The 16,592-nt window shown below is 42.5% G+C and overlaps 2 protein-coding genes across 6 annotated transcripts in view; one reads left to right on the forward strand and one right to left on the reverse strand.

The window, feature by feature from the left end:
* The first annotated feature begins 1,756 nt into the window (after positions 1-1,756).
* LOC124008407 (mitotic spindle assembly checkpoint protein MAD2A-like) lies at positions 1,757-9,442 on the forward strand. Its single transcript, XM_046319669.1, has 5 exons — positions 1,757-1,923; positions 2,227-2,373; positions 5,775-5,895; positions 6,234-6,337; positions 8,875-9,442. The coding sequence occupies exons 1-5, from the start codon at positions 1,860-1,862 to the stop codon at positions 9,045-9,047; spliced, it is 609 nt and encodes a 202-aa protein (XP_046175625.1). The 5' UTR covers positions 1,757-1,859; the 3' UTR covers positions 9,048-9,442.
* Positions 9,443-11,040: 1,598 nt separating this feature from the next.
* pde5ab (phosphodiesterase 5A, cGMP-specific, b) overlaps positions 11,041-16,592 on the reverse strand; it is a 125,533-nt gene continuing 119,981 nt past the window's right edge. For 4 of the 5 annotated variants that reach the window (XM_046318977.1, XM_046318976.1, XM_046318974.1 and 1 more), the window contains exons 19-22: positions 14,767-14,830; positions 13,349-13,423; positions 13,067-13,150; positions 11,041-12,902 (exon numbers count right to left, since the gene is read on the reverse strand). In XM_046318977.1, coding sequence (XP_046174933.1) covers positions 12,783-12,902; positions 13,067-13,150; positions 13,349-13,423; positions 14,767-14,830 — 343 coding nt within the window. In that variant the 3' untranslated portion in view covers positions 11,041-12,782. The other variant, XM_046318979.1, reaches the window with a different exon arrangement.

The raw sequence follows: 16,592 nt of genomic DNA on the forward strand, positions 1-16,592 counted from the left end.
TGTAAATGCGTTTGAACAGGGTATAGTAGTAGATGCCAGGCGCATCAATTTGTGTCAAGAACTGCAGCACTGCTGGGTTTTTCACACTCAACAGTTTCCTGTGTGTATCAAGAATGGTCCAGCACCCAAAGTACATCCAGCCAACTTGACACTGTGGAACGCTTTCGACACCTTGTAGAGTCCATGCCCCAACGAATTGTGGCTGTTCTGAGGGCAAAAGGGGATTTTCAACTCAATATTAGGAAGGTGTTCCGAATGTTTGCAATACTCAGCGTATGTACAGGCCAGGCTATAGGACCAGGTTTTTTTCTTGATCACATGACCTGAACAGGAAATACTCCAGACCATATATTCAGTCACGTGGTCAGGAAAAACTCCTGGCTCAATTCATCACACCTCCACATATTGGAAAATGAATCTTTGTCACAGCTAACCTGTGTGAGGCCTAAACTAGTCTGCAGCCTCTTCAACGCTATGAGAGACATCTGGTACACTTGAGGTTTTTACAAGGTCCTCTCCTTCTCCTGTACTGTACTTGATCGAAGGCTAGGTAACCTTTTCTGGGGCTCCGGGGAGCACCAGGACTGGGGAAAGGCTATATTTTACACACAAACACAACCCTGCTATGGTGCATTCTACACCTGTTAAACTTTACCCTTGTCTGGATGTTCACCGAACTTTCATAACTTATTGATAGGATGATGAATGAGAATCCTCATGCCTGTGGTAGAGATAATGTATGTTTCAATGGCCAAAGTGTGAGTACTGTGCAAAAGATGATTTCACTGTTAGGCTTATAGCCTGTATCGTTTTCTACAGTACCAGGAAAGAGAAAGTGATTTTCCATAGACAACATCACATTTTGAGTTGTGGCATTATTCCTCAACAGTGTTGTGACATCTGGCAGATGATATAGTTATCGCTGGAAAAAATGTGAGATTGTTGCACATATGGTTTTTGACTTGATGGTGTGTCACAGCTCATGTAAAATGGAAGAAAAGAACACAAGTGGTGGTCAAAGGCTGGCGAGAGGGCAAAGGGCAATGGGATCCTTTCATACTTACAAATATCTTTTCCCAGCAGCACTATTGCTATCTCTAAAAAAATAATATGATGAAAAAGATCGTAAAAGCCTCAAACCCTGCGAGTCATAATGATTTTGTAGTGGCCTGTGAATTAGACAGTGAAGGAGAATAGTGTTGAAACAGACTAGAGTCAGAACGTGTTGAGAAAAAAATGGAATGGTTAAAGGGGCAATAAGCGCTTGCTACATCCATTATTGGATTTATGAATGAAATGATACGCACCCATTGGTTCTTGAAGAATATAACGTATAACTGATTAATGAGCTTAGTTTAAGTGTCCTTATCAGAACTCAAAATATAAGCTTGTTTTATAAACAATGTATATAGCCTCAAAACATGGTTAAAACTATGATTTTGATATCATGGATGATCAGTCCTTGCATCCATACACTGTCTGTGAATTACATTTGAGTGATTACATTTCGCCTCAGATTTTTACCGAACCAGTGGTGGGGAGTCACTTTGTTATTGTTGTAACTGCTGATTGGATAAGCATGTAATTGTCATAACATAATATGCTATGTCTGGAGGCTTCTTATATAACAGCATGGATGAGAAATTACCTGCAGAAGTTTGTAAATCTCGAAATCTAGTGAACATCGCCCTCTAGAGTAAAAAAATCAAACATTGTTGAAACGTCATCAACTATGCGACACGTTGGTAAAACGCATGCGCAGGAAGTCCAACGCTAACAAATTTCAAACTGGGCAGCGGGTAGAAAGACCTGGCAAGAAAATACAATACAATTAAAGGATATAACTAAATAGTGAAATAATGACGAGCACACTGAAAGGTATTACCCTGAAAGGAAGCGCTGAGCTTGTGGCCGAGTTTTTCTGTAAGTATTTTACCGATTTGGTTTTATTTGGACAGTTTTTGTGACTGATCAACAAAAAAAAGTAAGGCATGCAAGCATGAATAACATGGCGAGGATTTTCTTTGTGGAAGCTAGCTAACATTGTTTCCAGCTACCACATCCGCATTTGTGCACGGGCCATACGTTGTCAATGTATTTTGCTTCAATCCTAGTTATTAACATTCTGTATTTTATAGACGAGTTAACTAACTACCTTAGCTAAGTAGCTAACCTGTGTGGTTGGTTGTAACGTTTAGCTAGTTACGTTGTTTTCCCTCCCTGCAGCATTCGGTATCAACAGCATCCTGTACCAGCGAGGGATCTACCCTCCGGAGACGTTCTCCCGAGTCACCCAGTATGACATGAGCCTTCAACTCACTACTGACACCAAGCTGAAGAGCTACCTGACCAACGTGGTATCTCAACTCAAAGGTACAGAATGAAATAAACGCCATTTAGTTGAATTTAGCACATGCACAGAACGTTTACTTTAGTTAGTACAGCGATTTTCTTTTTTTTGGGGGGGGGGTCTCTGTGATCTTAACTCCGAAAATAGTATCCAATTGTCATTCTGAAGTGAAAGTAGCGATGCCCTAATGGAAAATGACTCAAGTGAAAGTCACCCAGGAAAATACTGCTGGAGTAAATGTTGAGTCATTTAAACCTCCGTATATTAACGGGACATTTTTCTTGTTTTTATTTATGGAGGCCAGGGGTAATGTTGGAGGGCTGCGGAACCTGCAGTTCTCGACAGAGATCATTGCCTCGCGTTCGGTATTTTTTTATGCTGGGAGTGGGCGATCAGATGAGACAATTTTGTGAAGAAAATAATTGTGTTGTCCCGCGGGTTATCTGGAAACTGTAGTCTTTCTGCTTTGTATGAGTTCGCCTAAGGTTACCTGTTGTATTAAAAGCACATCATTGTTGCATCATTCACACACTCAGAATGCACTGCTTCAAGTTTTGCCTATTTGTTCACATTGGCAGTGATGTAAAGTTCTTAAGTAAAACATACTTTAAACTGCTAACGTTACTTAAGTATTTTGGGGGGGGATAGCTGTACTTTTGATATTTTTGGCAACTTTTACTTCACTTACATTCCTAAAGAAAATGATGTACCTTTTACTCCATAAAGTTTCCCTGATACCCAAAAGTACTGTTTACATTTTGAAAGTTTAGCAGGACAGGAAAATGGTCCAATTCACGCACTTATCAAGATAATATCCCTGGCCATCCCTACTACCTGATCTGGCGGATTCAAATGCAAATGGTTTCATTTGTAAATTATGACTGAGTGTGTCCCTGGCTAACCAACAAGTAAAAAAAAAAACAATGGTGTCATCTGGTTTGCTTAATATAAGGAATTTGAAATTGTTTATTTACTTTAGTTAGTTTAGCAATTATATTTACTTTTGATACTTCAGTATATTTAAAAACCAAATACTTTTACTCAAGTAGTATTTTACTGGGTGACTTTCACTTGAGTCATTTTCTGTTACGGTGTGTTTACTTTCACTCAAGTATCACAATTGGGTAAGTTTTCCACCGCTGCACTTTAGCAGTCTGAAGTGAATCAAATCCTATTTATTTGGATATCCGACTTGAATCTTTACATTTTCCTGCAGTCTGAATAAATGTGGCTTTATATAAAGCTGAATCCTGGACATTTGAATTGTCTGAAATGGTCAAATCTGGTTGATTTGCTCGTAAGTTTTTATTTAACTAGGCAAGTCGGTTAAAGAACCATTTCTGACCGGGTTACCGTGGGTTAGCTGCCTTGTTCAGGGGCAGAATGACAGATTTTTACATTGTTTACATTGATCTTGCAACCTTTCGGTTACTAGTCCAACGCTCTAACCACTTGGCTACCTGCCACCCCAGTTGCGTGTTAGCTACACTGTTGACATTGCTAGACAGCTAGCTAGCTAGTTGTCTGCTGTGGTAGCCAAAAATGATTTGTTTTTAAAGTTGGATCATCTTATCATTTTGCGGCTTTAAACATGTTATTACACTATGATTTTCAACATTCAAATCAACTGGGACACGTCAATGGCAGGCAAAGTTTTCACCTTAGCTTGCTACATAACTGCAGGAAGCATGAGCACCATCAATCAGCCTACACCACTGCTCGTACACCCATCGTTACTATGACAACAAGTGTAGACATGACAGCTGTCTGAAAACACACACATCTGATTTGGTCACGTAGTCCAAAGAGGATTTGGAAAACAACTGATTTGAGCATTAAGGCCTGCAGTGTGAACAAGCCTTTAATTGGGCGTGCAAGATCAAGTGTGCCTAGTATATGTGTGGTAGGCTGCCTATGCATGCATGGGCGCAGAAGCACGGGGCATTTATGGTTCCAAGGTTAGGTTATAGTGTACTACATTGCCTATAAATAAATATTGATCACCCATATTTGTCTCCGTCTGAAAATCGTCTCACTCCTAAAAGGTAGGTTATAAAACGTAGCTAGCTCAAGAGAAAGTGCATGTCTCTCCTACTCTGTTGTCTTCAAACTACGCCTACCATATGCACTGATATAGCCCAATCTAATGGGTCACGTGAGAATCACTAGTTATTTAACTACGTTTTGTAGGTTATATTTGCACATTGAATTAGGGTGCTGACCATGGCTGGCAAGTGAGCTGCATTGTCGCATACGCCTACATTAATATTGCGGGACTGCGGTTGGGTTTGGGATCAGTTCTTGCGGTAGTGGGTGGGAGTCGGACAGAAAGCAGCAATTGCGGGAAAAATAAATCAGTCCTGCCCTGCCGTACACCTAGCCAGGGGCACACTCCGACATCATTTGGAAACAAAGCATGTGTGTTTAGTGATTCTGCCAGATCAGAGGCAGTAGGGATGACCGTGGATGTTATCTTGATAAGTGTGTGAATTTAATCTCAGGTCAGGCAACAGCTCTGGTGGACATTCCTGCAGTCAGCATAGCAATTGCACTTTCCCTCAACTTGAGACGTCTGTGGCACTGTGTTGTGTCAAAACTGCATATTTTAGTGGTATTTTATTGTCCCCAATACAGGGTGCACCTGTGTAATGATCATGCTGTTTAATCAGCTTTTTGATATGCCACACCAGTCAGGTGGATGGATATTCTTGGCAACAAAAAAAGCCCACTTACATGGATGTAAACTAATTTGTGCACAAACTGAGAAATGTGCTTTGTGAAATGGAACATTTCTGGGATCTTTTATTTCAGCTCATGAAACATTGGACCAACACTTTACATGTTGCGTTTATGTTTTTGTTTAGTCTAATTGTGTTCTATGCTTATTGTGCATTTACCGCAATGCCCCTCCCGACCAACAGAGCATACATTTTCAATAATCGATGTTTATTGGTACTCTTGGTTTAGTGGTGTCTGCTCTGTGTGAAATTTGAGGAGTTGAGACATAAAAGAAGTATCATTAGAAAGGTTAACTTCTAGGGATGCACAATATATCGGTGAGCATATAGGAATCGGACGATATTAGCTAAAAATGCCATCATCGGTGTCGGCCCGATGTCTAGTTTACACACTAACATGTGTGCTAAACTCACCCGTTAATATTTTCCAGTGAAGAAGAATTGGATGTCTCATGGTATCGTGGGGTGTGCAAAATGGGTAAACTTTGAGCCCCTTTATTTCCTCAGCGTTTTGACGTTTTAGGTCCAAAAGGGCACTTTCTGAGCACTTCAACCATGGGAAAATGTGTATTGGTTTTCACCATCTTGATCATTGTTTTCATTTCCTCATAGTATATGTTTTTTTTTTGTGTTTTGTTTGTTGTTTATTACTGTAGTCTGCTGTGTAACTTGTGTCTGTATTGCAGAGTGGCTGTTTGACTGCACAGTGCAGAAGCTGGTGCTGGTGATCACATGTCTGGAGACCAACGAGGTGCTGGAGAGGTGGCAGTTTGACATTGAGTGTGACAAGACTGCCACGGAGATCAGGTAATGGGGGATACTCCAGCAGTGGACCTGACCACCACACGCACACACACTACACTACTCAGAGCACACTGGACTATTTGTAGCCTTCTAGTACTTCCCGCCCGGAACAGTGTCATGCTTTGAGAATGTGGGTACTTTCTATGAAGAGGTAATCCGTTTATGCCCTTTGGCAATTTTGTTGCATTTGCTATTTCACCGCTTGCCAATGTTGACTTTTCCTATCATGCCGCTGCAGTTAGGACAAGGTTAAGTCATGCCTGACCACTTGGTGCAATAGTGCAGTATGGTTTGACATTTAGAGTAAATGTGTGGTTGACTTTGTGTGTCTCTTCTCTCAGTGCTCCCAGGGAGAAATCCATCAAGTCCATCCAGGATGAGATTCGCTCAGTCATCAGACAGATCACCGCCACTGTCACCTTCCTACCCCTGCTGGAGACTGCCTGTGAGTACTGTTTGTGTGTGAACCAGTGTTTCCGTTAGCCGTTAATTGGCTGCTTTTGGCCAATAATAAAATAAAATAAATACAAGAAGGCAGACGAACCAAAATATTGCCGGACACGTTGTATGCCAGAAAATATCCTGATGAAAACAAATATCCTATGTGGGTCCTTCTAGAAATAATGAGGCCAATGTGTGCCATTGGGATAAAAGAAATATTGTGAAACACAAAATGAAAGGATTTTCATGCAGTTCCGCATTTGTACTTAGAGGAATAAAAGTGAATTGACCCATAACTCCACCTATACAACAACAGGCCTAGGACTATACATCCTATAACCTTTCTGGCGCAGGCCTTCCGCTAGTGAAATTGCATAGCGCCAACTTCAAAATACAGAAATGGTCATAATAAACACTCATAAAAAATACAAGGGTTATACATCGGCTTAAAGATGAACGGCGAAAGCATACATTGCGATTATCTGAGGACAGCGCCCCGCTTACAAAAGTATACAAAAATTTTAGAACCAAGTAAAGGAATTGTAAAAGTCACAAGAGTTCCAGCTACACAATAAATGTTTGTTTTGTTCGATAAAGTCCCTCTTTATATCCCAAACTGTTTTCAGTAATCCACTGGCTCAAAGGCGGTCAAAACATGCAGACGAATACATCCTAATAGTACCGGTAAAGTTCGTCAAACAATGTTTAGAATTAATCCTCAGGTTGTCAATTGTCTAAATAATCGATAATATTTCAACCGGACAATAGCGTATTCAATAGAAAGGAAAAACAATGAAGGGCGCGCACTCGGTCACTCGCGAAACCAGCACTGCATGTTTCTATAGTCTACTGACAAAAAGGTCTCATTCTTCTTAATTTTTCAGAAAACAGGCCTGAAACCTTGTCCAAAGACTGACATCTAGTGGAAGCCATAGGAACTGCAATCTGGGTCCTAACCCATTAGATACTCTATAGGCATTCAATTGAAAACTACCCATGTCAAAAAATCCCACTTCCTGGATGGATTTTCCTCAGGTTTTTGCCTGCCATATCAGTTCTGTTATACTCATCCTGAGTATATCCTGAGCCTGAGTAACAGGCAGTTTACTTGGGGCATGCGTCTCATCCAGACGTCAAAATACTGCCCCCACAGACATTGGCAAATCAAATTAAGGACTTTCAGGGATTTTTTTTCAAGCACTTAATTGTAATTATAAGGGAGCAGGAGAACTTTTACATTGGCCGCAATAATTGCAAGGACTTTTCAAGCTCTAAATTAAGGAAATGTCTGATTTTCATGGTAGGCCTAAGAGGTACTTGAATTTCTGAGCTCCAAGTTCAAGTAGGCTACGTCAAGCCCCTTGTAATTGTTTAACATTGCAAGTGTAACATGGAAAACAAAATGTGTTTGTAGTGTTATTTCATTACTGCTACTGTTTTCACCCTGTAACATAAGGAGATAGGAAATGTTATGTGGTTATACTGCCTTTCTGAGATATCTATACAAACAACTGTCTGATAGGTTCAAATTCAATGTCTAATTTAACTGATTTAATGCTTAAAATATGGTAACTTACGACATAAATGCAAGGACAGAAAAGTCATGTTTTGTGTCACGACTTTGGACAAATATGTCAAGACACCAACCATGATAAAGGGTTACACAGGTTTTAAATAAACTTGTGCATTTTATTGAATAAAGCTATGATCCCCCTCTATATATTAATGTAATGACCAAAAAAAATTGCCAGATTGTTATCAATGATTTATCAGCAGCTGTAACTAGTTGTCCAGCGTAGGAAATCCTCACTGGTACCCTAGGTTATAGGAAGACCCATTTATATCACTTTAGCTATGCATGCATGGGGGGGGGGGGTCGTCATGTTCTCTTTCAGTCACAATGTCTGTCGTGCAGTGAAGTTTTTTCGGTATTTTAGGATGTTTTGCCAGATTAATCTCCCTCAACAGAAATGACAGAAGTGTCATGCAAATCCACCAATGAGTATTATTTAGATGAAGCAATGTCTGTTCCTCTAATACCTGGTCAAGTAGTTAACTTAATTTGCACTTTTCTTATAATGTTTAAGGTATTTAACTACTGGAGGCACATACAAGTGGCAAAATCAATCGATCGGGAATATTGACACGGCAAGGCATATGGGGCGGCAGGTAGCCTGGTGGTTAGGGTGTTGGACTAATAACCGTGTGGTTGCAAGATCAAATCCCAGAGCTGACAAGGTAAAAATCTGTCTTTCTGCCCCTGAACAAGGCAGTTAACCCGCTGTTCCTAGGCCGTCATTGAAAATAAGAATTTGTTCTTAACTGACTTGCCTAGTTAAATAAAGGTAAAATGAGTAAATACCGACAGAGGGAGACGTGCAAAGAGCCAATGTTTAATAATAATATAATATATGCCATTTAGCAGACGCTTTTATCCAAAGCGACTTACAGTCATTTCTCCTTGAATTATTGCAGCCACTTCCATGTGGTGTTAATGACATTTCACCACGCTGCCTGATGTTCCTTGATCCTTCCCCCCAGGTGCCTTCGACCTCCTCGTCTACACCGACAAGGACCTGGAAGTGCCGGACAAGTGGGAGGAGTCAGGCCCCCAGATCATTGACCAGTCGGAGGAGGTTCGCCTGCGCTCCTTCACCACCTCCATCCACAAGGTCAACAGCATGGTGACCTACAAGAGGACCGACTCAGCCTAGAACCTGACCTCTAACCTACGACCCCCACTGTACATAGTTAACTCTTATGGTCACCTCTCCCCTGCTGCGTACTATACTATAGGTATGTTGGAGATTGACTACAAATGGATCTACAAATCATACTCGGTCGTCATTTAGGATGCCAGGTGATTTGTAGATGAGTCAGTTTGGAGTCGCCGACTGCAATCTCAAACGCACACAATAGATATGAAAACAGAAATGTTACACAGCCCTCTTCTCCCTTTGCAACTCAAGTCTCTCATTATCTTTCTTTACGTACAGTGCCTTCGGAAAGTAATCTGGCCCCTTAACTTTTTCCACGTTTTGTTACGTTACAGCCGTATTCTAAAATGTATTCAATGTCCCCCCCCCCCCCATCAATGTACACACAATGACAAAGCAAAATAGTTTTAAAAATACATTTTTGCTAATTTATAACAAACTGAAATATCACGTTTACGTAAGTACTCAGACCCTTTACTCGGTACTTTGTTGAAGCACCTTTGGCAGCGATTAGACTCGAGTCGTCTTGGGTATGCCGCTACAAGCTTGGCACGCCTGTATTTGGGGAGTTTCTCCCATTCTTCTCTGCAGATCCTCTCAAGCTCTGTCAGGTCTATACTTTGCCCCGTTCATCATTCCCTCCCAGTCCCTGCCGCTGAAAAACATCCCCACAGCATGATGCTGCCACCACCATTCTTCACCGTAGGGATGGTGCCAGGTTTCCTCCAGACGTGACGCTTGGCATTCAGGGCAAAGAGTTGAATTTTGGTTTCATCAAACCAGAGAATCTTGTTTCTCATTGTCAGGGAGTCTTTAGGTGCCTTTTGGCAAACTCCAAGTGAGCTGTCGTGCCTTTTACTGAGGAGTGGCTTCCGTCTGGCCACTCGACCATAAAGGCCTGATTGGTGGAGTGCTGCAGAGATGGTTTTCCTTCAGGAAGGTTCTCCAATCTCCACAGAGGACCTCTAGAGCTCTGTCAGAGTGATCATCGGGTTCTGGGTCACCTCCCGGACCAAGGCCCTTTCCCCCCGATTGCTCAGTTTTGCCGGGTGGCCAGCTTTAGGAAGAGTCTTATTTGTTCCAAACTTCCATTGAAGAATGATGGCGGCCACTGTGTTCTTGGACCTTCAATGCTGCAAACATTCTTTGGTACCCTTCCCCAGATCTGTGCCTCAATACAAGCCTGTCTCGGAGCTCTACGGACAATTCCTTCGACCTCATGGCTTGGTTTTTGCTCTGACATGCACTGTCAACTGTGGGACCTTTATAATCATATCCAATCAATTGAATTTACCACAGGTGGACTCCAAACAAGTTGTAGAAACATCTCAAGGATGATCAATGGATACGGGATGCACCTGAGATCAATATCGAGTCTCAAAGCAAAGGGTCTGAATACTTATGTAAATAAGGTATTTCAGTTTTTTATTTGTAATACATTTGCAAATATTTCGTTATGGTGTATTGTGTGTAGATTGAGGATTTTAAAAATGTAATCCATTATAGAATGAGGCTGTACCGTAAACAAATTGTGGAAAAAGTCAAGGGGTCTGAATACTTTCCAAAGGCTCTGTGTGTATATAAATAATCCTTTTACACTGATTATTCTGTCCTGTCTTTTTCTCTGTGTATTGGGATACTTTGTTCTTCCTGGCTCGCTGCTTTGATGTAAATATTGCCTGTAAGTGGTTACTGATCCACTTTGCCTTCATTTTTTTCTTGTCCTCTATCCAGTTCTGAGCCTCTCTGTTTTAGAAGCTAGTGGTTTGTGTTGTATTTTTAAGAAAATTCCTGAAACGTGTCCATTTGATCGTCCTCGAGTCTGACCTGTGTGTTACTACTGCAATTGCCCAGAAGGTGGCAAAGTAACACGTTTTTTTTTGTTGTATTTTTTTAGTTCTGGTTAGTTGTCATCTCTCTGTAAATGTAAAATAAATGGTTGTTTAGACAAGTATGACGTCATCCAAAGTTTGTTTGCACAAATGACATGGCACACAGAAAATAAGCAGTATCCTTTTAATGGGATGTACCATTCAACTTGTCTCAGTGTTCTTCAGAGTCGACGAGCAGGACGGGGAAACCCCTTCACACGGAACCGCGATACACATCGTATTACCTCAGCCTCCACTAATAACCCACAGGGCTGCTGTCCTGTGACTGCACATAGCCACCTTTTGTAGAATTCTGTAACTTCACATTGCAACACACAGGTCTATCATTGGTGAAGTAACACATCTTTTCTAGAAATACCAATCGGAGACCAAAGCTGTGTGCAATTGAAAAAAGAAAAGCAACTCTCCTTCTTTTTTCTTTTTTTTTTTAAGCACAAATTCAGGAACAATGGTATTTCTGGAAACTTCAAGTACAAAATACAACCACAGTAACAACTGTGGTCCTCGGAGTGACCACGCACGTCTACACAGATAAGTGCTGCAAGTTAGTACATGGTTAAGTAACATTTGGATGAGTTTCTCCTGTGAATGACAGTGATGCAGTTCACATTTCTCTACCTGAAAAGTACTATAGTATATTGTGTAAATGTTGGAGGCAGAAAGTTTAGAGAAAGACGAGTCATTTTCCGATTGAAAGAGTGGGTGGTTATTCAGTCCTGTCATTCCCTGTATTGGAAGAAATGTAAAAACAATTCTATAATGCCATTTTCAAATCTTCCACTATAAATACAAATTACCTCAAGGTAGACTGACAATATTGCAAATAGATTTTGGGCTTCTGACTGTCAAGCTCTGCTTTCAACGAGACACCCCAGCCTCACATTCAACATGTTTTTTTTTAAATGACCACCTGCTGGGCTGGTCCATAATGAGGGCCAACAAGTGTCTACATACAAGTAGGTTCTTGTGAAATTGGACCTCATAAATTGGACCTCATACCTATCATGTCACAGGAAGGCAGTGGAATCTTCTAGACCACGTGTCTAGTCTTTGGCTCCTTTACAATTTGCAAAGTTAAAATAATTACAACCCTAGAAATACACACATGAATGGATGGTCGAGTGAACTTTTCAAAGCAGAGACATTTGGATCGTTTGGTAATAAAACATACATTGTTTTATAAAGACGTGTGTGTGTGTTCTCAACACGAAACTGACGATACAGTATAGAAAACTAATAAATATATAAAACATAAATATGCAATGGTTATAACGAGTGACAATGTTACAAAAATGTACGTTCTCTCAAAACCTTTGTGGTGTGTGCCTGCACCCTGGTGTTACAAAACAAGCTTCCTACTGTGGTGCTGTACGGTGTGTAGAAAGTAAAGTTGTATTTGTACTAAGACCTGGGTTCAAATAGTATTTGTAGTCTTTTAATGGCGCTCTCCTGGTGCAGTGGCACCATTGGAATAGTCCATTGTACAAATCCTGCCCCGCAAGCTCAAGTTATTTGAGAGATTGCAAATACTGCTTGAACCCGGCTCTGTCCACAATACTACGGTGTCGTATTGATTCCTTGGAGCTCAGTAGGCCCGATAGTAGCCGTGCACACGCAAACCTCTCCTGTTCAGTCTACTTCACTTCCTCAGACTCAGGGATATACCGTAGTGAGACTTCCTTCGTGTAGGGAGAGGACTTTGTGCAACAACAACAACAAAAAAAGAAGAAAAAAAAGACTATGGTTATAAATATAGCTTAGTGTTGATGTCGTCTGCTCGGGGGTGGGGTGGTGTAGGGATGGAGTGATGGTGGGGATGGAGAAGGGACGTTGACCACTTCTATACCACTCCGTTGAAGAAACCTTTGTCGCCCTGTTCGGCCAGAATCTTCCAATTCTGCCTGTTCTTCTGGCAGCCCTCGAGTAGTGGCGAACAGGACTCAGACATACCAGCCAGGGTCTGATGGACAGACAGACAGACAGACAGACAGACAGACCGACCGAGAGAGAGAGGGGAACAGGGAGAATGATAGCGCACCTTCCTTATGTCAGTGTTTATGGTATATGGCCAATTACATTTTTCTTAAACATGATAAACAAAGATCAATCATTTGTGTGCCTCACCTCATACAACTGTGTACAGATGGCATCGATGAACGATACCTGCATGCTCGGAATCTTATCCCGCTTTTCCCGATTCATCAGATCCTAGGAAAGAAAACAAACTTCAGAAAACATAACCAAATCTAATTTGCTCTCAAATTGATATCTGCCAGGATATTACAATCAGAGCCTTGTAAAATCAATTTCACAAACCCTGATCTCCGATGGCATTGGCCCAACTGAGCCATGTAGTTGTGCAATACAGAATAATAAGTGCAGGTGGTAACACATAGAAGTGCTTACTATTGGCTCAATGTTGAGTTCTTGTCTCTCCTTGTCCCCTTGCTCAAAGAACTCTGTAGCCACTAGCTCAGCTATCTGCAAGAGAAGAGTGGAATGACGTTTCAATCGGGTTAAAGGTCAAATGTAACCCTCGTAGTCTTTTCGACAACCGCGTGCCGAGTCCGGTTTGATAGGATGCAGCCCTAGGATTGTATCTGAACAATTGCTTCAGCCAATCCTTTGTCCTACTCAGGCTTTTCAGTTTGTTCATGCCTTTCGCAGATATCTGTGCATTTCAACGGAGGTGTTTTACATCAATGTGATTACGAGGCAGGTTGAGAGGGAACGGAGGCTGGATAGTACTCCAATCGTACTCCTGTTATGTGGATCAAAAGGAAGTTCTCTGTTGCCAATTTAACCTGAAACCCCACAATAGCACTCGCTCAGCGCCCTGCCCTACAAAGTGTTCCTTGACATTTCTAGCACGGGAATGATGCAATAGCGAGAAAATATATGGAGAAAGAAAGAATCAGCAGGGTTGCTGCTTCTGAACAGAGCAACAACCCTGCTGCATTGATGGACTCTTTCGCTTAACAAGGGATCAATAAGATCTGACTAGGGCCTCAGGTCCCCAATCAAGGAAGTGTGTGTGTGTGGCAGCCATCTGCGGAAACACTGATTGGAGCTGTGTAATCAAGACTAGAGAGCCGCGGGGTGTTGGGGTTGGGGGGAGGGGAGGGGTTCAGTGGAGGAAAGGAGAGAATGCGGGGGAGGAGAAGACATTTTTGTACACATCTTGGCTGAAATAGCTTCAACTCTAATAATATCTACTGAGCTCAGCGGAATGTGTATGTATGTGAAAGAGACTGTGTGTGCACAGGTTTTCTGTTAAGACTGTACTGAATTGCATTTGTGTGTGCGTGTGCGTGCGCGCATATCAGTTCTGTAGGTATTATGTGAGGAGAGGAGAGGACAGGGCTACAGCAGTTTGTGTCTGTCCTCTAATGAGCATCTAGCTCTTTGATCACACACACACACACACACACACACACACACACACACACACACACACACACACACACACACACACACACACACACACACACACACACACACACACACACACACACACACACACACACACACACACACACACGGCTAGAGGCCTGTCTGAACCTCTCCCTCCATTGCACCTAGGGAGCCTAATGAGGAGCAGGAGAAACAGACTTACACAGGGGAGTTGAAGTGAGACGGGTAGAAGGAGAAAGAGAGCGACAGAAAGAGAACATAATTTAATGGGAGAAAAGAAAAGGCAGAGGTCCTCATAAAGGAGAAAGACACGTTTCTAAGGATTTCAAAGGAGATACCAGTAACAAGACAGTTTGGTTGATAAAGTGAGTCTTGAGTGTAGTGAAAGTTATCTAACTGGACAGTCTTACCCTCTTCTGTATTGGCCAAGGCTTGGTAATGGCAGAAATATCACATGCGGTCATCAGCATTGACCTTCAGGGGGTAATAAACCAACACAAAAACATTGAATATAAAATGCAAAATGAAACAATTTCAAAAATGTTGCTGAGTTACAGTTCATATAAGGAAATCAGTCAATTGAAATAAACTTAGGCCTGAATCTATGGATTTCACATGACTGGGCAGGGGGTGTAGCCATGGGTGGGCCTTGGAGGACATAGGACCACCCACTTGGGGAGCCAGGCCCAGCCTCTCAGAATTAGTTTTCCCCCACAAAAAGGCCTTTCTGATGACAAAAACCGTCCTCATTAGTAGGAGGGTGTTCCTAATATTTTGTACCCTCAGGTATATTATACAGTGATGGGGTTAAAAATGTGTAGTTACACATCGCATATATCATTTTTGGACCATATTATATTTATACTTTGACTCCAACTGTCGAATTGTACAAAATAATGATATTTATTTTGCTAGGTAGCGTTAGCCAGAGCTAGTCGGCTGTACCTGCGCCAAAACTCTGGCATTTTCACCCTATAGCGTGTTCTCATCTTCTTTTCAAATAGTGAGTCAGCATATTTTCATCACTTTAATCCCACGAATAATCAAAACTCACTTTCTCATGTTCTATTTAGCCTCCCTGCAGCAGACATAGTGAGCAATATGTCTGGAACATCAAATCGCCCTACATATCTTATCCGCACCTAAGTGTTGTGATAATGTCGTATCGTGAAGTCCCTGGCAATTCCCAGCCCTACCAGGGTTCATGTCAATTCCCAGCCCTACCAGGGTTCATGTCAATTCCCAGCCCTACCAGGGTTCATGTCAATTCCCAGCCCTACCAGGGTTCATGTCATTTCCCAGCCCTACCAGGGTTCATGTCAATTCCCCAGCCCTACCAGGGTTCATGTCAATTCCCAGCCCTACCATGGTTCATGTCAATTCCCAGCCCTACCAGGGTTCATGTCAATTCCCAGCCCTACCAGGGTTCATGTCAATTCCCAGCCCTACCAGGGTTCATGTCAATTCCCAGCCCTACCAGGGTTCATGTCAATTCCCCAGCCCTACCAGGGTTCATGTCAATCCCCAGCCCTACCAGGGTTCATGTCAATTCCCAGCCCTACCAGGGTTCATGTCAATTCCCAGCCCTACCAAGGTTCATGTCAATCCCCAGCCCTACCAGGGTTCATGTCAATTCCCAGCCCTACCAGGGTTCATGTCAATTTCCAGCCCTACCAGGGTTCATGTCAATCCTCAGCCCTACCAGGGTTCATGTCAATTCCCCAGCCCTACCAGGGTTCATGTCAATCCCCAGCCCTACCAGGGTTCATGTCAATCCCCAGCCCTACCAGGGTTCATGTCAATTCCCCAGCCCTACCAGGGTTCATGTCAATTCCCAGCCCTACCAGGGTTCATGTCAATCCCCAGCCCTACCAGGGTTCATGTCAATTCCCAGCCCTACCAGGGTTCATGTCAATTCCCAGCCCTACCAGGGTTCATGTCAATTCCCAGCCCTACCAGGGTTCATGTCAATTCCCAGCCCTACCAGGGTTCATGTCAATTCCCAGCCCTACCAGGGTTCATGTCAATTCCCAGCCCTACCAGGGTTCATGTCAATTCCCAGCCCTACCAGGGTTCATGTCAATTCCCAGCCCTACCAGGGTTCATGTCAATTCCCAGCCCTACCAGGGTTCATGTCAATTCCCAGCCCTACCAGGGTTCATGTCAATTCCCAGCCCTACCAGGGTTCATACCAGGGTTCAATCCCCAGCCCTACCAGGGTTCATGTCAATTCCCA

This window comes from Oncorhynchus gorbuscha, linkage group LG21 (assembly GCF_021184085.1).
Source record: "Oncorhynchus gorbuscha isolate QuinsamMale2020 ecotype Even-year linkage group LG21, OgorEven_v1.0, whole genome shotgun sequence".
Classification (NCBI taxonomy): Eukaryota; Metazoa; Chordata; class Actinopteri; order Salmoniformes; family Salmonidae; genus Oncorhynchus; species Oncorhynchus gorbuscha.

Bases quoted from the DNA above. Each gene is read 5' to 3' on its own strand.
- LOC124008407 (XM_046319669.1), top strand. From the start codon at position 1,860: ATGACGAGCACACTGAAAGGTATTACCCTGAAAGGAAGCGCTGAGCTT. The intron at 1,924-2,226 runs GTAAGTATTTTA...CCCTCCCTGCAG, and splicing joins GCTTGTGGCCGAGTTTTTCT to CATTCGGTATCAACAGCATC. The intron at 5,896-6,233 runs GTAATGGGGGAT...CTCTTCTCTCAG, and splicing joins AAGACTGCCACGGAGATCAG to TGCTCCCAGGGAGAAATCCA.